This window comes from Branchiostoma belcheri, unplaced genomic scaffold (assembly GCF_001625305.1).
Source record: "Branchiostoma belcheri isolate BF01 breed outbred unplaced genomic scaffold, Haploidv18h27 scaffold21, whole genome shotgun sequence".
Taxonomy (NCBI): Eukaryota; Metazoa; Chordata; class Leptocardii; order Amphioxiformes; family Branchiostomatidae; genus Branchiostoma; species Branchiostoma belcheri.
Window position 1 is genome coordinate 3309656 of NW_017803602.1, and position 27400 is coordinate 3337055.

Here is a 27400-nt window from a genome sequence, read left to right on the forward strand (position 1 = left end):
GCCTGAAGAACTACAGGAATATGTAGCAGAAAAGTAGCAAAAATACCAACCAAATATTGTCCAGTCATTTAAAGATAACAAAATCTGTCAGTAATCCAGAGAAATTGGGACATGGCCTGAAGCCAACACAAGCAAAGCTACAGAGATTGCTATAGGGCTTGAAAAAAAAGAGAAGCCAATGACGTAAACTCTGAAAAAAAGTTCTGATAATCCATTTATTCATAAAAACAGAAAGTGTGGAAGTATATGAAACAGTTTGTACCATCTAATGACTTGATTAAAAGAAATTAAAGTCTGTGGCAATTTTCTTGTTTTTCCACACAGTTGGCTGTCTACTGTGTCATATATTATTTATTTTTTCCAGTTTATCCATTTATCCCTTTTCCATGTTTACACATGCACCACAGCAATCAAACCTTTCCTACTCTGTCTCATTATTACCCAACCATCCAGTCCTTTTGCAGGTATGTAAGAAGACAAAAGCTGCCAAAAATGTTGATACAATGCACATATGTTAGTAGCCTCTGGCAAACAAGCCAGACAGATCAATATAGACATGGTTATGAATTAACGTGTGTGACAAGTTTGTAAACAGACATGTATTTACTGCTTTTTAAATGCAACAAACAAATATATGGTAATGGTAGTCTGCCTGAGTAAACTAATCATTCATAATAAAGCAATTTAAAAGAATCTAGCACCAACAACAAAAAGTTTTGAATTTTGAAAAGAAAATAGTGCCAGGCGGAAGAACATGTGTTGCTGTGGGGTTGTGCTGCGGCTCAGCTGACCCCTCCATTGTTTGGGACCAAGGGTCACCAGGGAGAGTAACTAATAGCTAACGTTCATGTCAGAAGGTCAGATGTCAAGTGCCCTGTAAAGATTTAAAAGAGAGATAAACTCTGTTCCCCTTTTTACTGACTCTTTAGACTATTTCTATGATAGTTAACAAGATCACAGAAAAAAGTTGTTCTTAAAAGAAAATCATACTTCAAAAACAATGAATCTTGAAAGGGATTCCTAACTTTTAACAAATTTCAGGGTATAGTGTATATATAGATTCAAATTGTGTATGAGTCAAATATGAAATCTAAATCCCAATTATACATTGAATCTTTGACAATATAATCTTCCCTACATAAATGTCTATAGCCTACGGCCACAAATAACACAGCTGACACTGTTATACAGTATGTCACAAGAGGTCATGAATAAAGTACATGTAACATGTTTGTGCTGTAAAAAAAAGGTCAAACAAATTCAAACAAAAGCTAACCCGTTTTCTGATCTCTCTTGAGTGATCGGTAAACCCTAAACTTTGAAATCATTTAGTTGTTATAGGACTGGTCCTTAAAAGCTTCTGACTTAAGTTTATAACAATTAACTAATAACACTCAGGTAATTACACAGCCATATAGGTATGATACATTCAACTGAACATATTAACTAATTTGTTATAGTGTTATTTACCCAGTTCACTTTGTCACACATCTACGATACAATGTCGTTGCGTATATAGCGTACATCTATAGTGGGCAAAACTTCTTTCTTTTCTGAAATGCTTCCATTTCTAAGGCACAAGCAGCTACCAAGCTATTTGGGACCCACCCTAGAAGAATAGCGTCCAAACTTTTCAATAATGGTCATGGTATCCTGCCACCCAACCAGACAGATTGCATTAATATTACTGCACAAATAGCACCCTTAGTCCTCTGGAGTGCCACTCCATAGTCACTAGGCAGAACTATTGACTCTGCCTGGGGATCACAGGCTTTCAACCAAGCATGGAGGGTATTTTTAGTTCATGCTAGCCTTGACATTTACCAAAGACATGTCAGTGGATCACAGCCCATAGGCAAATCTTCATCTTCTATATTTGCTGAGAAAGTATAATCCACTGTCTAAATACATGTATATCTTAAAGTTTACAAATCTGATTTTTCAGTCATCGCAGTAAAGCTGGCATCACACGGTCAGAGACCTTTGGCAGAAAGTGTTGATTGCCAGAAGGTTGGCAAAATTCAAAATCATCGTAGAATCAAGCATATTTTTCACTGAAAATTTACCATTTACCATTGAATGGGCTCCATGACCATAAAACACTGGCCAATCCACAAAACTCACATTGGTGAAGCGGATACCAGTTGTCATGCTGTTGAAAATGCCTTTTTTTCCCCTGCCAATGTGACGCCAGCTTATTGTTACAACTGTAATGTACCAGAAAAGTATTTTTGGCATCCTTTCTGCTAGCTTGTTGCTTAATTCCAGTGACATTTTGTGGAGGAAATAATGTGCATAATCACACCAATTATGCCACACAAGGTGCAAGTAATTAACATCGAGTACTTTTTGCAGGATGGCAGGTGACAGAAACTGCTTGGACTATAGACACTGTATCTAATTAGACCACCTTTACTGCCCAGGCATCCAAAAAAGATTCTGGGATATCTTTGAGTTAAACTTGACCTTTATCAATATTTTTTAAAAAGAGCAAGTCATCAAAACTCAGTTGCTACATTTTTCATCCCGGATTCCTTCCCTAGCAACCTGGGGGTTATCAGAACTATGCTACATAGTTTATCTTGTTCTGGGCACTTCTCCAGACTTACACTGTAATCTTATCACTCATCATTCCACAGGGCTTTCGGGACAAAGGTTGTGCCAAAACAAATTAGGAGGCCAAACAAAAGGTCTCCAGACAAGCCTGGAGACCATAAATGATACAACTATGGCGTAAAAACAAATATGCCCTTTTTTTGTAGGTCTGGCAGGGGTGAGCAAATTAGGTAGGCCAGTAAAGTCCAGTGTTTGTAGTGAGATAAGCCAAGGTGACTAAGGACATCATCAGTCACAATCCCAACCCTCATCAAGTGGCTTGAAGTTCCCTACCTGCAAATGTAGTTCCTTATCTACCTCACAGCCAATGTGCTCTAAAACACCCACCTTCTATAGCACTTTAAGCACAAGCAAACCAAAAAAAAAAAACAGTATAGCATACCAAGTTGTAAAATACCCATATTCTTATTTTTGTTACATGTTGAAATTTGTAGTGAGATTGATTTTGGAGCAGTTGAAATTAGGTGTTTTATGGTAGATGGTGTGAAGTGGTGATAGTATGGCTGGTGTGGTCAACAGAGGCCAGAAGGCCACGACCTCAACAAATTGTAGACTTGCCATGGCTGGTTATGTTTGATACCAGAGGGTTTATCCTGGGGGTCAGCACATGAACCCAGGGGTCAGCACCGGATCTATTGAGCATGGCAGGCTTGATGGTACCTGATAGCATCACACCAGGAAGTGTTGAGAGAGAGCTGAGGATCCTCTTCATCTGACAATTTTATTACCCCGGCAATCACAACTGAATACGGCAGGCTATCTATCCTTGGAGAATGGCATGGAGCCAATGGCGGGAAGATAGAATGCGGGGAGTAAGCCAGGGTCAGGTCGCTTAGGATTTGAAGTGGCTAGTGGGCCTTTGTTTGCCCCCCTCATATACTCACTGACCCCTGATATTGATCAAAGCAGGTGCTTTGCACACTCTGTCTCCCTGGACTGTATAAGCTTCTTGGGGGTTTTGCATTATTCCTTACCTTCAATAAAACATCTCTCTTTCACATGCTTCAAGGGCCAAAATCATGTTCCATTCCTAAAGAATATAAAATCTACAGAACATTGGTAGACCCTTTTTAATAAGTTAAACAATCAACTTCGATAAAATCTGTTTCTAGACCAAATTAATTAAGTTGCTAAAATTGTATTCAAACTTAGAGATACTTCCTAATAATTTTAATTACTACATTCTTTACTCAACTTGTAATGCTTAAGTTCCCTGCTGGCAGCATGTACTGGAGTCCTTCTTTGTTCCTTGTATGTATCAACCAAATCTGCCAGACAGTAAGTGGAAAATTTGCTGATCAATACAAGTGTTAAATGTTGTATCTTCACAGTCAGCATCATTCCTCTGTTATAGAATCCTCTATCCTTCATGTTAAGGTTGGTATCTATCACTGTGCACGGCACAAATCAGTAATTCCACTACATGACTAATACTTTTCACAGCACAATGCTGTTTCCACAGTATACATTTCCAAAATACCTAACAGTGAAGAGGTGTTTATGTAATATCTAACATAGTGTGTACCAAACATTGCTGCCATTATTGGAAGTAGGGACACAGATGTCCTTAGATGCACTATAACCCCAGCAACAATTAAGGTTCACCTCCTACTTAGTGTAGTCATTACTAGTATGCCAGGATCAATATGGTATACTGCAATGTCATGTATAGACTGTGATAAATGTTCCCATCTCCAATATATTGTAATGAGTCAAGAAAAAAAATAATAAATCCACTTCCTGATTTATACAAAGTTTACCAAAGACAATCCTAAATTTTATATTTGCTTAGCAAATTTGACTGTAGCAAATTTAAAAAATAGTCTTGTTAGTCAACTCATTATAAAATTAAAGTTATCAAAATTCTTGGTTTAAACATGAAATATGCATGTATCTGTATCTGTATAGCCGGTATAACCGCCTTTCGGCGTAACACACCAGCTTCGCAGGCACGCGGCGCGGCGGCAGCTGGCTATATTACACCGATCGACTTGTTACACCTAACCCTTGAACTTCTAGCTCTAGACATTGTTTAAAGCTATCTATTGACAGTGCCCCTACTGTACTTGGTGACAGTGAGTTCCACTCTGCGATAGTTCTAGGAAAGAATGAATTCTTGAACACCTCAATCCTTGGTTGATAACTCTGGTACTTGAATGCGTGGCTATTTCTTGTTCTCTTCTGAGCTGGTATTAGGTACTTAGTAGTTGGGACATCCACCAGTTTATTAGTCATTTTGTACATCATGCATAGTCTAGACATCTTTCTTCTGTCTTCAAGTGAGGTCCACTGTAGGTTTCTTTTCATTTCCGTGACACTAGCACCTCTTACATAGTTGTTCATACAGAATCTTGCAGCTTGATTCTGTACCCTTTCCAATTTGTCTTTGTCTTTCTTTGTATATGGATCCCATACTGTCGCGTATTCTAGGTTCGGTCTTACAAGTGACGTGTATGCAAGTGATTTTACTCTCGTTGGACATGCCCACAGATTACGTTTAATCACTCCCAATGTCTGTTTCGCCTTAGTTGTGATATTATTAACATGTGCACCCCACTTCAGTCCGCTTGTCAGCGTGACGCCCAGATACGGATGGATTTTTGTGGTTGCTAAAGCCTGACCACAAAACTGGTAGCTAGTTGCATGTGGTGTTCGTTTGTTTGTTATGTATGTATGCTAGATGGATCTGGATTTTTCAGGAAGAAGGAACAGTAAATAAATTTAGGTCATCATTAAAAACAAATTACTTTAAATTTGTAAACTTTTGAGCCACCGTGACACAGCTGAACTAATTTTCTTTGAACTTGATAGTAACTTTTGTTTCAACCAAGAACTTCATTAAAACACTGCTACTGTTAACAGTACCTTCAATGTGTGCTTCAAAGCCAGAAGTAGAAAAAACAGGTCAAATGCCACTGCCTTTCAGTTCATGATGAGGCTATTACGCTTTTTGACAGTGTTTGAGATTTAAGAATCAAAGCAACTGATTGAGCCTGGGATTTCTAGATGTATATCTTTTAACAAAAGATCACAAAAGAATAATCTTGCCCCTTGAGGCAGAAAGGCTTGACAAAGGTGGTCCTGGTCAACTTGCAAGCAAAAGTACATGTGCTTTATGGCAGGGTCACATTCGTTGTATTCATCGTATGATTTTGATTTTTAAGAGGTTGCGACAGAACCAACCATTAATAAGGATCCAAGAGAGATTTCTACACAACAAGGCAGCTACAATTTGCCAGACACAAGCACGACTATCTCAATTATAGTTTGCAATCGTAACACAATCGTACTTAGTACCAGTATATGACTGGCCTGTCTGCTTCATATCCATCCAAAATCAATTGTTCAAACAGGGTCATATGAGATTGACTCTATAGTATAACACAAAAGATTATCACATATTTCTCATATATTTATCTGAAATTCATCAATTAACTCATATAGTAGTATTCTATATTTACAACACTATTGAGTAAAACTTTTTACGGCCAAGAAAATGAAGCTGGAACTGATCATTGGTCTTATTCATACTCAAGAGACGAACAACACGACAATATATATTTTAGTACCTATTAGTTGAATTGGCATGTTATTGCGACAGCAATTAACATCCTACTCCCTCAGTTATGATATCACATAGTAAAATTTACTGCGAAATCTTAAAATTGTTTATCACTAGATGTGAATGTCAAGTCAATGTCATCTGTGCTGTTCATACTTTGCAACTGCAAGAGTTCACTGACAACAGATTTATCCTCTACATAGAAAAAATATCACCACAACATTTAGTTTCAATGCATGCTATTCCAGCAATGTCGAAACTAAAAACCAAATAACAAGAATTACAACCTATAGAAACACATGTCAGGTGTGAAAATAGCCAAAATGATAACACAAATGTGAGCTCATTTTAAGTTTAAAATTGCCAGGAGACAGGATTATCTCCTTTGTACGCTGTTCACTTGTTGTACAGACTCACCCAACAATGTAGATTGTAAGATTATTGCAGATTATAAGACCTGTAACTACGTAACCCAGCAGAACAACGCATTGAAAATACTGTTAACATCATACATGGGGATTATAAGCTGATCTTCCAACAAAACAAGAGGAAAGAATAAAAGACAGTGAAAAACAGGATTTGCAACTTAAACTCCTCTTTCTTTTAAGACACAATTGTGAAGGGTTGGCTGTAACAAAGGAGAAAAGCCCAGATAACAGGTTAATGATCACCTGCAGCTAGTAGGTTTACCAGGTCAATACATGTGTATGCCTGCTGAGGTCTCCATAGGAGGACCAACTGCATGCAGTGCCCCCTAGCAGGCAAGATATATACTGCAGGAGCATGCCATTAAATGTTTCAGTTTTAACTATTTTGTAAAGGTGACAGGGTCAGCTTGATAGTGTGTAACTTTGCATGCTGGGCAGGGAATCAGGGAAATAACATAACCCCCAGACTGTCTCCGCTTCCTTGCTATGCCAATTTCTGATAATCAAACATTTCATATGCCATTAGGCACTCGAGGGGACATAAAATTGGATTTGCTGGCAAAAGTATGGAAAACGCAGGCCTAAATTAGGTTATTACTATACATCCGACGCCTTGTCGTCAGCGGATGCACATTTTTCTCCTAATCTTGGGCCACAGAGGGACAGGTAATATTTCCCTGTTTCCTTCGACCTGTGACATCAAATAAGTGATAGGTTTGACCCGTAGATCCTACACTCAATATACTGCCATAAAAATTCTGAGTGTGAAGCATCGCGCAGGGGTCGATATTTATTTGGTAAGGGTATCGGTGGTGCTGCTCTTCTTTGCTAATTTTATTTGCCAGCAGTTTTGTCACAGCAGGCGGAGCAGTTAATGTGATCTGTAATGAACTAGAGGGCAGAGGGCAAGGTGTAGCAAACAATTTTCCACAATTTTGCATGGAATTTGAATCACACTATTCCCATACCATCTGGCGCCCTGGCCTGAAACATCAATTTTACCAATTTTGTCCCAATTGTCCCCGGGAATGACTGATGGGTATTGGTAAAAGTCCTGACTTTTGATTATGAAATGTAACTTAATGTAGAAAACTGTAACAAAGGAGTGTGCTGAACCACTGAGATTTAAATTTTATTCAAATTTCTACATCACAAAGAAAAACAGAACTTTGAGTGGAATTGGGGATAGAGGGTACAAAATATTTTCATCAGTATATCTAAAAAAATAACAAAAACCTTATAAGACCAAAAAATATGTATAAGTGAATCTGATTATTTCAAACATTTACAATTTTTCATCAGTTCTGGAACATTCTCCATATCATAATATGAAGGAAAGTAAATTTAATTGCCAGTCCAATCTAGATACTTTCATACTGAACCCCTCGACAAGTCCTATGTTGTATATCCCATAGAGAGGCTAAGTACATGTAAAGCAGTCATCCTCAACTTAGGTGAAGCATGATGTCTTCTCAAGTAGCTTGTTATATGCAATGTGGCTTCGCTCTGGCTCACATTTTTAGCCAAGCACGCTGAATCAACCTTACTCTTCTCAGTAAGTGTGTTGGGTCCTTTTAATTTAAGTTTTATGCGCAAAGGTTTGAAGCAAGAAGCCCCCCCATACACGAGGCCGCTGGCTTTTTGGCACCATCCGAAATGACCAATCGACAATGCTACATGACCGTGGCTAACAGGTGGGGATTGGTAGAAAATTAACGAGTCCAAGTACACGACTTGTAGATGAATAAATATGCTAGCATAGATGATTGCAGTCAGCTATCCTTCCATCCTAGTTGTGAGAAGCATCATGAGGACCCTAGAGGTCACCAGGGCAATCCACTGTGAAACCAGGTTAACCACAAACTGCTTCAAGATTCTTATCACCTTTACAAACCTACTCAATCACATCACAGGAGAATGATACAGCACACTACAGACAGAATGGACACTGCCGCATGTCAGCATGACTTCAACCATGTTCATTAAAGGCTCCGTGCAGGCTTTAACCTTGTGATGTTCTTGTGATAAACCTGGTATCTCCACACAGATCATCAAAGTGTTCTTGACCAAAGGGATGTGATGGTAGTCATTGTAGCGCCAACCAGCCAACACATGCCCCACATCGCTTCTCTTTGTACACACACCTATTACCGCGTACTTCTTATCCCCTTTTTTCCAACAGAAAGAGAATAAAGAAAAATCATATTCTTTTAATCTCAAGACAAAAGTCACCTTTCAGACCCCTATTTAACAACTAGAAAGCTCTCGTTAATCTTAATACACTTTATCACCGGTAATACTTCTTCTATCAAACGTAGTGTGTGGCAGCTACCACCTCAAAACCCACAATTGCACATTTTACTGCCATCATCCCGTGGATATTGATCAAAAGTACTGCTTTGAAGACCATCACACAACCTGATGTGTGGACTCAACAGGCCACATCAAGGCTCACACAACCCATTCAGAGATCACTGTGCAATTTAACCTTCTAATGTTCTACAGATAGTAATCCTGTGGGGGCGAAGGGAGTCATGTGGATAGTATCACATTGGAAGTCCACTTGCCCAATCACATGCTTTACCTACCTACCGGCATGTACACATGTTAATGAGGGATATAAAAATGTTTTCATCCCGAATTTGTGTCCCAAACTTCATTTGGCTCACCAAGAAGAAGACCATTCTGAAAATCATTCTGTAGGGATCATTACAAAAAGCTGTCCAAACTGACCGACACCAAACGCTAATCTAAGGACAACTGTATCATCATCATCAGTCCCATACAACAGTATACTACAGTAACAGTATTTGACATTCTATCTACTTTGGGCTCAGTTACATGTTGCACATATTTTCTTATTGATTACATTAGAAGTCAGTGCTTAGAAAGAGGGTTAATGATCTGGAGTAATGAGAATAAAGAGTGGAGATACACAATCAAGCTAAGTACAGTGCTTGTCGTAAAGTTTGGAATGGAAAGTTTCCTGATAACATCAGAAAGTCATCAATAATCTCACACTTCATGCTTTCCTCCAGTACTTTTAAGATACAGTCGGAATCTAATTCTAAAACTAGAATTGGCCTGAACTTTTGTATTAAAGTCGGTGGTGCCAGGTCTTGCAAGATTGCATTGATACCTGCAAGATATCATCTGGAAGACCATTGGAGATAACGTATCCCACAAAGCTTTGTAATGTCCTCTTCTTTCAGCTCAGACTCCATCATGTCACATGTGGCTAGCCAGATTAGACATGTGCCCATTACCAGCAGATGGTTCTTTGGAGTCTTCCTGTCACTGGTCATTACAACTGACTACCATCTCACTTATGTGAAATGCACTTCTTCTTAGGTCCCTGGCTGGGCCATTAGCAATAATTTGATGGGTCCAGGCTTGGTTTCAAAAACATGATGTCACTTCAGTTCAATGTGCTAACTTTGCTGATGTTCTAAATGTCTAATCACTGATTATATAGGTTTCTGTAGGTCACAAAGGTCAACAGTTGTTCTTAACCTTCATCTTACTATTTAAATGTAACTATTTGGCAACAAATTTGTATTAGTTATGCTATCAGGCAGCAAGAAGGTTAGTGTTAGTGTAGTAGTAAATATACAACATAGCAACTGCCCTGGAAGCCTTCTCCCACTGTTACCACTGAATCTAGTAAAATCACAGATTATGAAGTGCCCTGACAGTACTTCCTCTGCCTAACTTGCTGATACAAAAATCAGAGCCCTTCACCTTTACATGTAACTACTTTTCTTAGAATTCACTTATTTAGCAGCCTTCCTACCTACTAACATGTGCACTTAGAGACCAAGCTTGTTAGACAAGGCTTAGAGGCCTACAGAAAATCCACTTAGTACTGGTCTCTTTTCTTGGCACGGTAATATCAATACATCCTCCATATCTGTCAAGGACCACTGCTCCCTGATGCGGTTGAAAGATGTACATGTAACAGTTAAGTCATCCTTTTGTGGTGAAGTTATAGAAGGAAAAGAGGATAAGATGCATGAATTGCTAAAGACCAGATACCACAGATGAATCTAACCAACACAAAGGTATGGGCTAGTCCTCTTACCACAAATGCCCATTCTAACCCAGGATCTCCCTACCGGCATATAAGAAAACCATTGCTCAGCCAATGGATTTCTACAATTTTACAATAAATTCCTATATTCCCAGGTGTACAGGTTTGGCCTATATTTTGGCCTTTATTAATAGGGTTTTCTCAATGTACATGGCAATTAAGACTGACCTCATCACCATTGTTGTATGCAAAGCGTTTTAAGTGTTTTTTTCTCCCCCGGTTTCTACCACAGGTAACCACCAATTGATTGGTTGTGACCGATCAGTATGTATAATTCAATATGCAATAAGCGATGAGTAATGATGATGTCATAGACAATCAGGAAAAGTTTCAATATCAGGACCTGAAGCATTGATTAGGAAACCTGACTAGATTCACCTGTCCTCCCTGGGCTGGGTTTCAAGTCAGATACTAAACACATTTAGTTTACAGTAAATCAAACTTTCACTTAGCATTAAACATTCATGTCTCAAATCATAGCATGGGGATCAAAATCACACATTCAGCAGCACTGTAGACGTAAGGATTTTTTGTAAAACAGGCGAGATGGTCCTGCATAATTCCTATAAAAAGGTATGAATGGATTCGTCAAAATATTGTGATCAATCTTAGCCTCTCAAGTAACAGCAACTATCTATAGAGCACCAATATTTCAAGATGTCCATGGGAAATTCTTAAGGGTTAATAAAAGCCATTTCAAGCAGCCTTATAAAAATGATTTATGAATTTTCTTAATGTTTGTTGCACATTGTTGCACAAAGAATAGCCTTGCAAATCAAAGACCTTTGCAAAAGAAATTTCATTAGGAAAAAGTCACCTGATGATATTACTACAGATGACCTGGAGTCAAATCCATATTGATTGAAAAAATGTCACTGTAATTGCAGTAATTTGGGCATTTTCATGTCATTAAATGTAATCAAGGGGTCTCTAAGGGTGGTGGCAGATACCCGTAAAAGATCTCTCAGTCATTTTAACCATACTGGTAACTAAATTTCAATGTACCTATCCCACATTAAGTCTGTGAGACTCCTTGCCTTTAAAGGTGTCTTGATCATACTGTAAGTTTATTTACTTTCATGCTGCCCAACAGGATAATTTAGGCCACACCAATTTAATTTCTTGGTTAACGGATTTGTCTAGAAAAATAATGGAGCGGGCGGGCGAAAAAAAAATAAAAATAAAAACAGGCCTAGGCATCCTATTATGGCCCAAAATGGTAAGATAGGAGCCATGAAGTCAACACACCAGGCTGGTGCAAAATGTAAACAAAGAATTTTGAACTTTTAATGATACTACTGCATTGAAAGATGGAATGACTGTAACAAGTAGTAAGAAAAGGACTGTTTTCAACTGTTCAGGGCAAAGGATGTGCATTTTGCAGTTGATTCTGAATTTTTATTTTTATTTGCAAATCAGAAAAAAATGAAGCGGCGAATCCGTTAACCAAGAAATTAAATTGGTGTGGCCTTACATGTAGGTTAAAATATGTGGTCTATTGACTATGCTGTAACAGTTACTGCTCTACTAATTACAGGTAGAAATTGGTGGATGAGAATATCATTCATCGTATTATATGCTGGGAATTATGTTGGGTTTGAAGCACTTCTCCCAGCCACTTTCTATCCAGTAAATGTTTGGTCCTATGGCTAAAGCTGCTTTTCAAGAATACAGATTTGGCGTTACCTTACTGTGAAACTGCTCCACAGGGTAGGATGGTAAGTAGCAATAAAAGACAGGTGCACATAAAGGGCTCCATCTTAAACCTGCGCATAGCAGAAAGGTCACACTCCGGGTCTTTTGTTTCCATAAAACACATCTACGTTTAGTGGGAAATACCATTGTCGACTTAACAGGTGATATATACTAATAACTACAAGATGTTGACTGAAGACCCAAGTAAACCTGCAAAAAGAAAAGATATTGGTCTTAATTTCTCTAAGGAATCATCTTCATCTTTCTGGATACCCCTGGTTTCCTTCTTGTCATCCACACGGCCAGCTACAGTAAATTCATTTATTTTCACAAGGACTTAATTTTGTGGTACAAGGGGAAAGGAGGTTTTTACAGTGTTTTGAGTTCCTGGTTTAAATAATTCTACAGTACTGTAGTAATGCAATGGAGATGCCTATTGTGGATTTACACTAATTTCTTTGAGGGAATGGACTAATTGTCCTTTGTCAATGATTGTAGCATATTGTAGCAGTGATATTTTTCCATTTCCAAGTGTTTCCAATTCTTACAAAGTTCCTGGAAAGATTTTAAGGCCTCAATTTCCTAGTAATTCCAGATCAAAGGAGCTTGAGGTCCTCTATAATACCTTAAGGAGCCTTCATGTAGTGCACTACATAGTCACTACCTGTAGACAAAAATCTGGAAAAAATCCATGTCTAGCAACTCCTAAAATTTTAATGATATTGCTGCAGCATGAAAGTAAGTTATTACATCAAGGGCAATCAAAGGGGAATCGACATTAGAAGCCTTTACTTTCTATACATTTTCCAGGAATTTCATACTAATCATACAATGTAGCACTTACATGTAGAGTACCATTCAAATCTGTCTACTTTTCAGATAAACTTGCTTTGGGGAAAATCAAGATTTGCACAATATTCTACATACCCTTGAAAATTAGTGCCAATTCCTATGATTCATAGACATTTTGACAAGCACTCAAAAACTTCAATCGTTATGTTTTATATGGCAGCACAAAAGCAAAATGGAAGAAAAAATAATCAATAATTTTGACACCAGCTCTCCTGAAAGGAGGGTAACTAGTGAAAAATAGTCAAACAACAGAATCGTACAATTTGATTTACAGGGGTGAAGGGGTCACTACCATAGGTCAACGAGAGGTCACCCTCGGACTTAATGGTGCTTGGAAGTTCCCCTATGTACGTGACAGTCATACAGAATGGATGTAATAACCAACACAAAGCCACTTATTCCGTGAAAAATGGTCGGTCCCCTGGCAGAGCCAGTAAGCTGGGTTATTGCTGACTCAGCGGCCCTAATGAAGAGGGAAACCAGGGGTCGTGTTTAATGGTGCGGACTTGCAGGACTGCCGCCATTAGTTTCCCACATGGAGACCAAACATGGGTCAACTGTGTACATATGCAAAGGTCAGTTGTAAAGGTCAGCCCCGCATGATGTGATATAATACTCCAGGTCATAAAGATGTCTTCAGGAGCAGCCTCTCCCAGGGCATGCTGGGCCTTTCTCATGGAGAAGGGAAGGGCGGAGGGAGGTTACGTTCATAAAAGGATGGATGTTAAGTATCGTCACTTCAAAATTACATGACATAAATCTGAATATCATCATACATCACTTAAATATTGGGCTGCAGTTAAAATCAGATTTTATTCATAATATGCAGATTTGTGTCATGTCATATAAAATTTCATTCTACATGAATTCAAATCATTCAAGCACCACACTTTATCAGAAAGAGTAGGGGATCAAACCTTACAGTCAAGTCTTACGCAGCTTGTACTTATTGTGCAAAACTAGTGAGTTATGCCTAAAGGCAGTTTACTGATTATGCGAAACAAACAAAAAGCATGAATGTAGATCTATAGTGCGGAGGAACTTTGCCTGCCAGTCAAGTGCAATTGGTGCCCTCCAGATCAAACACAACAGGAAGCACAGAGGAAACAGTATGTTTCCCCTCAGAGGAAGAACAAATATAGCACATCAGGGCAAGGCTTCAACAGTGACTTTTTTTGGAAAGGTTACGCAGGTGGTGGAACCAAATTGAAAGCTTTTGTTGTTTCTGCTGCATGTTATGCAATAGTCTATATGCACCGATTTTGTATTGTCTACAATGTAAGTCTGGCAGTGGAGGTGTAAAATTGAAGGAAGAGAATCACAACCATCTCTGTATTTGCAGTAACTGTAAAACTTCCACATGTGCCTGTCATCCCAGGGCCATCAACACCTTGAACTGCCAAAAAAGGCTACTATTTTGCTATATGTTGAACTTTTTCAATACACTCAAGAGTCACACGAAAAACTATATTGTTCTGATTCCTTCTAAAGACAGTCCAAACTTTTCACAACCCTGAAAGTAATTAGCCAAAGGACTCCTCGTGAGATAGCGCTAAAGTATGGCCCTATTTAGGCATTCCTTCCCCCCACAGAACATCATTAACAGAATGTCTATGGGGGTATTGATCAACCTGGTGGTGTTGAACACCCAATACGCCATAATTGAACACCTAATATCCTGTGGCCAATTGCCCGTGACTGGACGGTAAATCAATCATGCTGGTACATCCGGGTGATCTTCCAGTCAGACTGGTATGGGGTGTTTGGACCAAACTGTGCGCTTGAATCTGTGGTGTGCAATATAACTTCTGTATACTGCTGCATATCTGTCATAGTAAACTACATGTAACAGCATCAAGCATTCAAGGGTATACATCCACACGTATACATGTAACTATAATATTTATGTACTGTCATGACTCTAAAGTGTGTATTAAACACTGCTCATAACCTTGTTCTGAGATGTCACTACATTTTGTAGCAATGACTTTACTACTTGACACTTTTCAGAAGTATTCAGGGTTTAAAAAACATTCATGCACATTTCTTTTTACATGGATCCCATGGATGGATTACAATCCAACTGAGTTGATCTGACTTACCTACCATTCTGAAGTCTTGGCATACATTCCAGACTTACTGTACGTATGAATTAATTTACTTTCATGATGGATATATTTAAAAATAGGAAAGCTTTCGAAGTATTTCAAATTTGCATTTGAAACACTTCTGTAGTACAGTAGTCATAAATGGAGCCATATTCAGTGTGTCATGAAAATACAACCACTGCAAAAACTTCCAGACCTACAGTATTCAGGTTGTAGCATCCTCCATGCCACCCAACACTTGTTAGTCTATCACTATCACAAAATCCCCATCCAGTAGGAACAGCTAATTACCTAACAAAACAAAATTAGACTATCTCTTTCTTAATGACCTATAAACTATGCCTAATTGCCCATAGCGAGGTAAGTGCCTGGTGGCAATGATGAATCAAATACGGGTCCTGCTACTTTAAGGGGAAAAGATTAGGAGATCGATCAGGTAAAACTAAATGGTCAGGCATTATACACATGTATGTATAAAGGGATGACAGCAACTTGTGGATGATGCAAAGAAACATGTGTTAGTATATTCATGGAAGTCCTGAATATACAAAAAAACTGAGCCTGCTACATTGAATCAAAAGCAACCAATTATGCTTCCTGAATACATTACCATGTTACACATTGAATCATAGCTGGCTAGTAACAATTAACAGCTTGCTACTAGTATGCCTCAAGGACAAATGCATGGAGACTCTCTCATAAAACAGGGGCATGTGTACTGGTATAGTAAACAAACTATCAGCTAGTCAACACATGTACTTCAGTAGCTGGAATATAATCAAATCTTTGTTCTAATACAAAGATCTTATAAGAAACCTACCCACCTGTTAGAGCCAGACTGTGTGAGCATCCCGCAGCAACCATTACGACATTAGCATGTCTGGTTTTCAGCTTGGTGGGAGATAAAATGTCTCCTCTCCTGGTTCCACAAGGCTTCCCACTTCCCCACACGTACACTTCACCAGCACCTTCAGCAACAAACAAAAAACATTTGAAAACTCAGTGGGTTTTGTGAATTTCTTGATTTAGTTAGCAACAGACATGCATATAGAGGATAATGGAGACAGGAAATGAGATAACCTTTTCTGGGACCTTTGAACTAACTTTCTGTGACAATCAACTCTTGACTTTGAACTTAAACGGTTTTACTGGTAACCTGTTCTTCCTTTTCTTTCCTCCATTCACGTGCTGCTAGACTGTCCAACAACAATGGGGTTCCCTTTCTATAGCTGTCAATAATACTTCCTCATGAGTGGTAAAGAATAATTTATGATCTACTGTATGTCACATCTAGCAGGTGTCAAAACATGATGCTTTCTGAATCACTCAGAAAATTAACTTCATTGATCAGCAACATTTTTATTCATGACTTTCCAACATCTGCCAATTTGACATGTTCATAGAATATGAGGTGCTAGGAAATATCATGTTTAAAATCAACAATTTTTAGGTGTTGAATATGATGGCTTTTTTACGCATTAAATATGATGACTTACAATCTGTATTCTACAGCCTTTTCCAAGTCTAAAAACAATCTAACTAAAATAAAAATTGCACATAAGGCCGTACATAAATTGAGGGGTAAAGAATTATTTCAATATTCCAAATTTAAAATTGTAGTCATATGTTCTACATCTTTAGGACTCATATCATGTTCAATTCTATTCTCAACCAATGAAATATATTCTCTGGAGATTAAAGACCACATATTCTAAGCCCCACATGCAGGGAATACTAATGAAAGGCAGCAACAATCTTGCCATCTTTTTTTTCTTTTGTTGAAAGAACTTGAGAACATGACCTGCACTGCTAAACTACATTAGAGGCATGACAAGCAGAACCTATATGTGACAATGAAAATCATAATAAAAAAGCAAGATGACATAACAAATTTTGCCATCAATAACAGTATCTATTAAATCTAGGACTAACACACTTTAGAAATAAATGTAGTGGTAAAAAAATAAGATGACCTACCCGTGACAGCCAAGCTGTGGTATGACCCACAGGCTATACAACTCACACCTTCAAGGTCGTCTAGCATCTTTGGGCAGACCATGTCGCTTGGCTCCCCTGTCCCCAGCTGGCCGTTAGCATTGTTTCTGCACAAAACAAAAGGAGCCCAAAGGATACATAGGAGGTCTACATTGCTGATGAATCAGATCATAGGTAGGGTCTGATTCTTCAACATCTGGCCTGTGGACCAGCGGCAATCATCAGATGAAGAGGGTGCTCAGTTGTAGCAGGATGGCTTCCCATGTTCACCACAACAGCCTTGTACGGTACCAGCATGACATCCAGTGAACAGTGGAAAACCTCCGTTGTCCTAGGACTGGAGATCAGCTTGTCTTCTGCCGTTGTTGCCTTAACAAAGGATAGTTTCAGGGCTCCGTCGGCAGCGGTCAAGGTCACCTGCACATGTGGCGTCCACAATGGCCCAGACATCAAGCACTTACTTGTCCCATTTCATCCAAGTAAAATACAGCCCTCTGTGTCTACATCACCACAAAGCTGATTACAATTTACAGTTATATCCTCCAAAACACAACAGAAGTAAACACCATCAACAATACAGGTTAAGGCAGGAACTCGACCGTCCATACCACAAATGTTCCCGTGATGGGAAGAGAGGCCCTCTACCTAAAAGCCCAACAATCATGGCTGGCATGGGATTGCTAGAAACACAGATGGGCTCAGCTATTGTGTCAGGTTCAAGTTGTTTACCGAAATTATACATGGAATCATGGGTAATTGTCACATCTTATCATGACAAGGTAGGCATCCACCTGTATCCGCAGCTCCCAGTTCATTGTTATCTCCAAAAACTGCAGTGTCGGCACATAAATGTGCAGTGTACGACAAGCAAGATTAAAGCCTGTACTTCATCTTATAGAGAACAAATTTACCTCATCAGGACAAAGTGTTCCCCATGTCATTCTGTCAGCTTTACAATACTCGCAGACATAACAAGAAATATTTGGAGACATATGAATATACATTTAGACAAGTGGCTGCTATTATTACATATCAAGCATTCTATTATCAAAATCTAGAACACGACTTGATGAGATTTTGGGATTATATTAATTTCTATTCTTCTCCCAGTCCGGTAAACAACATCATCTGATTAGTATGCAGCACATCAGGCCTTTCTGGGAAAGCAGCCTCTGGGAAGTTACCACCTACTAATGCAATTATTCCACTTTCCTCAAATGGTTGTTGATTGGTTTGTGTGGCCTCCTGGGCAACAGTCATAATATGTACTCATCTACTCATTACTAACATAGTCATTGTGCTACAGGAGATGAGGAATGTAAGAGTACTGTGTGATTTAAATCCATAAAGTTCCCAAAACAGTGTTTAACAATAATCTCTCTTTTCTTTCTTCTTGTTTCGAAAATGAGGAAGGTATATAATATGTGGTAAGAAAAAGAATGGAGGAAAATAACTTATCTGCTTGTACATCTTTGCCTTCATTTTTACTTGTATTAATAACATAAACCTTTGGTAAACAAGCATGCTTAAAGCAACTTGTAGGGAAAACTTGTAATACAACAATTTTGCAGCAGGAGGGAAACAAAGGTTTTTACAGTTGCAGCAATATTAATGCTGCAGTACAACACATGCCCGGTATTTGTGGTGTCATGAATGATGATTCATTGTGAAAATTAAACCACCACCAGCATTTAAAGTTGTACAATGGGGTAGAGTCTTTACTTTATGAACATGAATAAAACTTACCCACACGTAGCAACCCGCCCCTCCTGTGTGAGGAACAGGGTATGTCTGTCTCCACAGGCAACCTGCACCACTCTTCTGTGTACAAACATCTCCAGGAGAGTGGGCTTCAGCTGAACGGAACAAAAGAAAGGTGTCCTGTACTGTCATGACAGTCCATCTGTGTTCCTATGGTATATTCCTTAACTTTGAGATACCATGATTCCATGTTTTAGGAAACATGTTCCTTAAACTTATCATAGCAAGAATAAAGGCAAAGATTCTGTAGCTTCTGACTTCAACATAACAATCGTCTATTGTGAATTGATCTACTTTTGCAGTGGTTTTATTTTGCAGGAAGGAGAAGGAAACTTTTGCAGTGTTTTAAATTTGCGATGAAAACAACTCTGTAGAACAGTAATAATACATGGAAATGCACATTCTCTGTGTCATGAATTCATGGGGAAGAGGTCACCACAAAAAGAAAACTATGGTACCTCAAAAAAGTTTCAAGACTTTGACCTGTGAAATTATCTCTTTAAACAGGCTTTGTAACAAACCATCCATTACCCAGGTACCCTCATGTCACTATTTCTGATTACACAGCTTGCAATGGCAATGATATGACATCTTGACATGACTGAATTTACTGACTGAATCTACAGTAGACTCACCTGGTTTTCCTTGTAGTTCTGTACTCTGAAGTTATAGGCCAGCTGTGCATAGTAATTGTTGCCAAAACTGTAACAGTGGCCATTGGTTAACCAGGCAATAGAATGCCTGCTGCCACAACTTATCCCTGCAACATCTGGAAGCTCCTGACTGTCTGTGAGACGGATCTTTGTTGGTCTGAGATGTGTCTCCTTGTCCCCACAGCCAAGCCTTATGGGCAAAATTGTCACAACACAATGATCAATACCTACAACAAGAGCTGTTCACTCTAAAGAATCCCTCTTGCATCCATGGAGAACACAGAGGTTCTTTACTTTATACATACACAGGTACCTGACATCGACAAGTTTTGACATCTCGAGTTTGGACGAAGCACCTGTTACAGAAATCCTTAGCCATAAAAGGAATACAAACCCTTAAACTGGTCAACTTAAAATATATGACCTATTATTGTCCTCCCTAATTCAAATTCATAAATCACAAGCATGTTTTCAATCTCATGGTGGAACAGGTGAATACTTGTACTTACTGTCCACTGTGTCCATTTCCCCAAGTATAGACTTCATTGTCAACTGTAACAAATCAAACAGCTTTCAGTAACAGTAAACGTCACGAGTATATGGAACAAGCTCATTTAGATGGATGTGTCAACAGTGCGCTTGCTCCATTCAAAATGTATGTGGCAAAGCACTAGTAAAATGTTAGTTACATACAATGTGCAAGGAAACAAAGAACCCTTGTCAAGCCTGCATAAAGGTCTATTGAACTAAATTAGAAGTATTCTGCAAGCCTTTTCTTGGATATAGTCATTGAACATTTAGAACTGTCTTAGCAACAAAAGTAAAGGATAACAATCATAGCCACACATGGAGAGCGGAAACCACAAAGAAATGCTGTTTACAAACATACAAAAAATTATGATGAAAACATAACCTCTTTGGGTGAGGTCACAAAAACAACCAAGCCACAACTGTTACATACCTGTTACAACAATAGAGTGGCTAGCCCCACAAGCCAGCAGCTTGACTCTAGCTCCATTCTTGGGTGGAAACTCTGCCACCAGTCCCTCTGTAGCAGCCACATCCCCCACCCTCCCATGTCCGTTCTGTCCAAACTCCCCACATCCCCATACCACGAGGCTGCCGTCCTCTACACATGAAGGTTCAATACTCTTTGTCTGGTCATCACCTCCATTTTCTTCTATATCAGTCAAGTCCATAGATCCTGAAAAACAGCAAAGTGGACTCCTGACTGTTTCCAACAGTCTGTGCAAAGCAAAGTATCAATATTTACAGTGCACCTCTTTGTAGCTAAGATCCAATCAGTTTATTACAACTGTTAAAGCAACGTAAACACGTTTCCACACAGCTTTCCTATTCTTATAACATAGATTATCTAAAACTTATAACTGTCAATTCACTCTATATACGTACCTCCTAACAGCTTGGATTCCAATATATCCATAGGATACTGCCTACACACTTAGGTCATGAAGGTCCACTATATTCAAGACTTAATCTAAAGGTATAGAACAAGTGTCTAAATGCTGTCACCTATCTACCAGTAGAAACTTGTACAAGTAAGATGACTGACTTGGCTTACAAATTTAACACACTACTGGAACTATATTGTTGGATGAAAAATGAGAATGAGAGTTTACTCACTGTGGAACTGTGACCTCACAGTGGGGTTAGGCAAACGTGCTTTCACTCCCTTTCACACTGTTTACCTACAGTCGCCCACCTTAACAACTCACAGCAACATAGTTATGACCATGGGTATTGTACAGTTCAATGGCTGACAGGATTACTTTCACGACAAAAAATAATGTCTATTGGGGGCACATAGCACCGTTTCTACAAGACAACTTTCTTTCAAATTTATACCAACAAAGGCAGGCTGAACATGGATTACATATCAAGTGTTTGATCTCATGTCTAGAGCATTTGAATCCTTAGTGTTTCTTGGCAACCCATTCTTCATAATGCACCCCTCAAATCACCTCTAACAAGGTGGCTTGGAACAAACAGTAGTCCATTATCAATACATGTGCTGTAGTAGTATAACGTTACAACATGGCAATTGTCAATTTTAACCTTTTCCCTGCTGCCTAACCCAAAAACAAACACAACTTTGTGCTAAACGAATACCTTGGAAGAATGAAGGTTAAAAGGAATGCAAAGTACATCAACTTACCAATAGCACAAGGTTACACATAGTTTACACATTACAATTTCTCCCAATTAACAGTTCAATAAAAGCCCATGGCAATCACTGAATAGTTATAATAAATCATTATGTTTAGCCAACAGTTCAATTATGGTCCTAAGGTTATGTCAATCGCTGTTTCTAGGTGTTACATAGCATTGTTGTAAATCTAAAAGCCTAGACTTGTTTGCATATCACACAGTTGTTAAAAAGAGCATTGTAACTGTACTGTGACATTGAAATAAATATGTTTCTATACAAGAGTTCAACTTAATTAACAAATACACAGATGACTTTCTCATCCATAGAGTAACAAGGGTAGAAATTGGAATTACATGGTCTGGATTCCATCTCTATGCATCATAGAAGTGGATGTAAACCTAACCAGGACAGCAGCAAGGTCAGGCATTACAGAGCATGTTGGTAATCAAATGGACTAAGGAATTTCCATCCTGGTACATAAAGTCCAACACAGACATTCTTAAGAAAATCATTCTTAAACCATTGTCCTGCGGAACCTATATATATACAGTATATATATATATATATATATGAGTTACACATACAGTACAATCTACAGTACATGTATATATCGCCCTGTATATTTACGTTTTGGGGGTATTTCTCGTGCAACGCATCACACCGCAGCGAAACGCAACGAATGCAGAAGTAACTACGCCACCGCAGGGCAAAAGAAGTCAAGGGTGTGTGAACTGATTGAGACATCAAATAATTGGAAACATGGTTTAAAAAATGTCAGCAGGACAAGGGTTAACATACCTTTCCTTGAGCTACATCTTCAAAGGAGAGTCCTTTCAAGACAAGAAGGGTAGAAGGCAAACTACAGGCCAGAAATGTACAGGCAAAAGGCTTGATCCAACGAAATGTGTATCTTTCAACTTACTTCTTCAATTTCTGTGTTGTATTCACAATATCCTTACAAGTCTATAATATCGATATGCAACAATTGATCATGTTAGTAGAAGGATGTATAAACAGGATATGAATTCACAAGTCATAGCCCCTTCTTTCATAGTTTGCACCTCATATACAACAGTATCTATATACATTTGTACAACAAGATCTTGCTGGGCATAAGTATCAAATTGTTGCAATATGACAGCATCTATTTCAAACTATACTTCCACACTATGAGGTCTATGGACTTATAGAGAGGAGACTTATGAGCAAAATTTGTAAGTACAGTACATACAACAGGAAGTCTAACCTTTCATCAGAATAGAGTCATCTTCCCCATATGCATCACAGAGATAGCAGCACTGCAACACATCACTATAAAACACAAGGTGTACACAATGAGACACATTTTTATCAAAAGACTAAATGAGAACTCAATGCCACATACATTCACATTCATGTCATAAAATGTGTGAGTGGCTTGCAGTTTTAAGTGAAACTGTAACAATATTACTATAGGGTAAAATGTATGTTGATAATTGTATAACGGTGTTGTGCGTTAACTTCAGTCCAAGTCCAAAGGCAGCCCTTTAAAAATTGTCAATACAAGTAAATCCGGTAGGAAAAACATTCTCACCAGAAACTCCAGTTCAAATGACTCCTCTCAATCCAAATCACTTGTTCTACAATGCAAGTCACAGCTGTGACAATAACAGCCTTGTCTGATCACCACTTCAACAATGAATAGAAAGTAGAAACAGGTGTGCTGGATGTCCTTAGGTACACTTGAAGTCATGCCAAATGCACATGTCAAGTGATAAGCAAGGGTGCTAAAACGTAGAAACTTCTTCAGAGTTAAAGATGTGTTTGCAAGCTTGGCCAGATGCCCAACTAATCACATATCTACATACTGTCAATGTCGGAACATGAACAGGGGGTTTCTAAAACCTTAGTAGCATCTTTGCTGGTGCATGGTGATAGCTCCTCTACTTTTGCAAAGACAGTTAGAGAAAGTTGCATGTGGATAAAACATACCAAACTATGAAAACTGCAAGAGAAAAGCTAGTGACTGCCTGAAATAAACCTGTAATCTGTACTTCGAAGTAATGTTGTTTTGCAATAAAGTGTGTGAGAACGCAAGGCACAGCCACAACGACATAGAAATTCAAAACAATGCCGCCATTTTTTCGCTTGCATAATTTACATGGGGTGCCATGACAGACGACAAAAACAAGCCGAGTCATGACGCGACAGAAAACTTTTTACGGGCACTTTTAAGTCATGAAATATACAGTAGAGCATGTTAACAGCTACATACTGCTTCTAAGTCTGTGGCTACGATGAAACAACTCCTACAGAGTCTCAAGAAAGTGTCGAAAATATGATCTTTCATGCGACCTACCGTCTGAATTAAATAGGGCAAAGATGGCGCGGAATGATAGCAGAGCAACGTACAGCTACCACAGTGAACGTCCAATACAGCAAGAAATAAAAAAAATGCTACATCCTGGTCTAATTTAAATATCTTCATATTAAAAGCAGGTTTGCTCCTGTTAATTCAACTATAAGGCCAAGGGTATCATGGCTAGACGTATTTCATTTAACAGTTCAGTCAACGCGTTTCTATGTTATCAGGAGCCAAAGTTAGGGACATTTCATTTTTACTCTGTCGTGTGGAATGGGTGCCTTCTTTTTTCAAAAGGAAAAGTTGCAAATATCTCTGATGGAATCAGTGCCGTAGAGAATTTTTTCACCGCAGATAGAATATACCAAATGCTATGCATAACTGTCGACAGATATATTTGATTTTGGTCATCAAACAACTTGTTATCTTTCGGGTTCCAGAGCACCCCCTATTATGCGTGGTATGGTCGTTTGAACTGGCGGCAACTTTGATCTCTGACTGAGCTGATTGGTGTGGGAGACCGTGACTGATGTTACTCCAGCCGTGGTTCTGATGCTGACAACTTTGAAAACGCTGATCAATCACATTTTCGTCTGGTCTCCAGTCTCTAACGCGACTGAGTGCGCCTGAGTGTACATTAAATTAAACTTTTTGTAAAGTCCGAATTTACAAACAAAATTCTGTTTTTCCATTTCTTTTATCTCTCATTCGTGTAACTTATTAGTGTGAATCATAGTCTCCAAGGTCGATGTTGTATTCAACCTTTGACTCTGCACATGACGTATGATAAGTCAAGTTTATAGAGTTTGACCTATATTTACCTCTGAAGAATAGAGTCAATGCCCCGCGTTCCCGGGTCTGTGTTTCCGGGGTGGCCTGGCACCCAGCCTTGTTCAGGGTAGTCCATTGCAGGGCAAACCAATGGACTATGCTAAACAATTAACATGGCCATGGTTGATTTTGGTGTTTAACAATATATAAATACAGCTCTGTAGTAAATATGTGCAATATAAATAATGCTATTGTTGATGATATGGAATAGATATGTCATGTGGTCTGAAACGCCTAATCACAGACTGATAAAGGCATTTTTTTTAACTCTGTGGTCAAAAACAGAATGCGGACAATCTCCAAGGCCACATTTCTGATCTGTTCGTTGGAAGGGTTACCGTATTCGTCAGAAAAATGGGGCAAACAGAAAATTTGACGACACTCCACTCTCAATGTACGTAAATAAATAAATAAACATATCTGTATCTGGAAATTATGCCATTGTAAACTTGACGCTATGGTTGAGCCTGAGGACATGTCGAATGTGTACCATATCTACGGGTTTTGCCACAACGCAAAGACGGAAATGGTCTTCCTGCGTAATGCCACATGTCTGGTGATATTTGCCATCATTCTATCGAACGATCTTGATGGCACAACCTCCCCGGTATCACCATCTTATCTACATCCAAATTGACCATTATGAGATGTCAAAGGTGGCTCCCCTGGGAAAACAAGTGACTGCCCCCGTTTGCTAGTCAATCATAGGTTAATTTTAGGCCATCGTCGATCATGTGGGGTGGGACTCCGATGTCACACGTGTAGCGCTCAATGTCACTTCAGGGGGGGTTAATGTCACCCAGGGGAAGCATACATTGCCCTCAAGGTCCTCTCCGGTGGCCCTGGGGATCTGGAGGATCTGGTATGCATATTATAGCAGCACGAGACTCCTCCAGAAGGCGGGAAAACAAGGCAGTCTCCATTCCGTGACAGACAGGGTCACAGCTAACTAGACCCCACATCCTACACCTTTGACATCACAGGCGTTCTGAACTGTTACGCGTGGTTATGCCTGACTTAGTCAATCGCGTCACCCCTGAAGGTTCATACACTATTGTAGTTATTCTATACAAAGCGTTCTAAAAGAGGGGAAATGCTTTCTTGTGTGGGGAGGGGGTAAGGCCGAACGTGCAGGAAAACCTTAATTGCAAGACCTTTGCTTTCCATGCAGCATTTATACATGGATCCCCGGATAATGAGACCTGGTAAAATTCACCAAAGTAATGTTAGTGTCACTATTTCCCAGTATTGCGAGTGAACTCATTGATGATGTGACAAGATATACAATGGATTTTATAGAGGAGAGGAAGAAAATCAGGCTACTTAGAAATCAGTAGATAAGTTGTTGTACAGTCAAGTCAGAGAATAAGTAAAAGAAACGAACGTGTCTACAACTAGGTGCGTTACGTTTTGCTCTCAGGGCAACTTCAAAACCTTTGCATTTTCTCTGACTTTCCATCGGCTTTACTTTCAGCACCAAGGACAGACACCCCACAGGAATCTTATACTGCACTTCCTGTAATGAATGACGGGTGGATCTCGTTATGGATGAGTTGCACGGGAAATTGCAGTCCGGTCCCACCGTATCACGATGTTTCAACCCGGAGCACGCAAAGCTTATCCGAATTTCCTCCACATCAGCATCAGCTGTGGAAACAGGGACCGGAATGCACAACGTCCTGTTTGAAGAACCTGAAAACCCTCTGTAGGCGCCTTTTGCATATGGAGAGATTACTATATAGTTGTGTAATAATCTACTAACTTTCATACCGCAAGGGAGGTCGAGGTACTCGTAGTCTTTACACTGACAGAATATCTCTTAAATTACCGTTCTGACTGCAAAAGTGAATTCGCTCTCCCCGTGGGTGACATTACCTTCGTTGCACTTTCAGTTCCTACTGTCACCCTCTGTATGAGAGTTCGATCTTAATTTTTGTGATTCTACTTTTTATCGTCTATGTTAACTTTATGACCGGAATTTGTAATTTGGGTGTGATGGCTTCCCGAGTCCCGACTTGGGCCAAGTAGGATCGTTTACTTGATCACGTGACTTGTAGGTAAGAGAGAGTTCCCAAGCTGTTTTTCATTATTCACTCGAAAAACTCGTCCTGAAAAATTCATGGCACACGTCTCAGCCGATTTGTACCAAGGATGCATTTTCGTATTTGCGGACGTTAGCCTTCTTCATTTCCTGATAATTTGTAGTATTTTATCCCCCATTTGTTCCGTCCAAGGAGTCCCAGAGGAAGACTGATCTGGCTGTCCTCCTTACTTAAATGGTTAAAACTAATGGACCTG

General features: G+C 39.1%; 1 protein-coding gene across 1 annotated transcript in view; it reads right to left on the minus strand.

Moving 5' to 3' along the window:
* The window catches only part of LOC109469817 (X-linked retinitis pigmentosa GTPase regulator-like), an 84859-nt gene extending 60571 nt beyond the window's left edge, over positions 1-24288 (minus strand). Inside the window, exons 1-9 of the mRNA XM_019768528.1 lie at positions 24269-24288; positions 23504-23567; positions 23177-23241; positions 20722-20964; positions 20270-20312; positions 19743-19950; positions 19093-19202; positions 17329-17453; positions 16176-16319 (exon numbers count right to left, since the gene is read on the minus strand). Of these exons, the coding sequence (XP_019624087.1) occupies positions 16176-16319; positions 17329-17453; positions 19093-19202; positions 19743-19950; positions 20270-20312; positions 20722-20964; positions 23177-23183 (880 nt within the window). The 5' untranslated portion in view covers positions 23184-23241; positions 23504-23567; positions 24269-24288. The remainder of the gene's footprint in view (positions 1-16175; positions 16320-17328; positions 17454-19092; positions 19203-19742; positions 19951-20269; positions 20313-20721; positions 20965-23176; positions 23242-23503; positions 23568-24268) is intronic.
* Positions 24289-27400: the final 3112 nt, after the last annotated feature.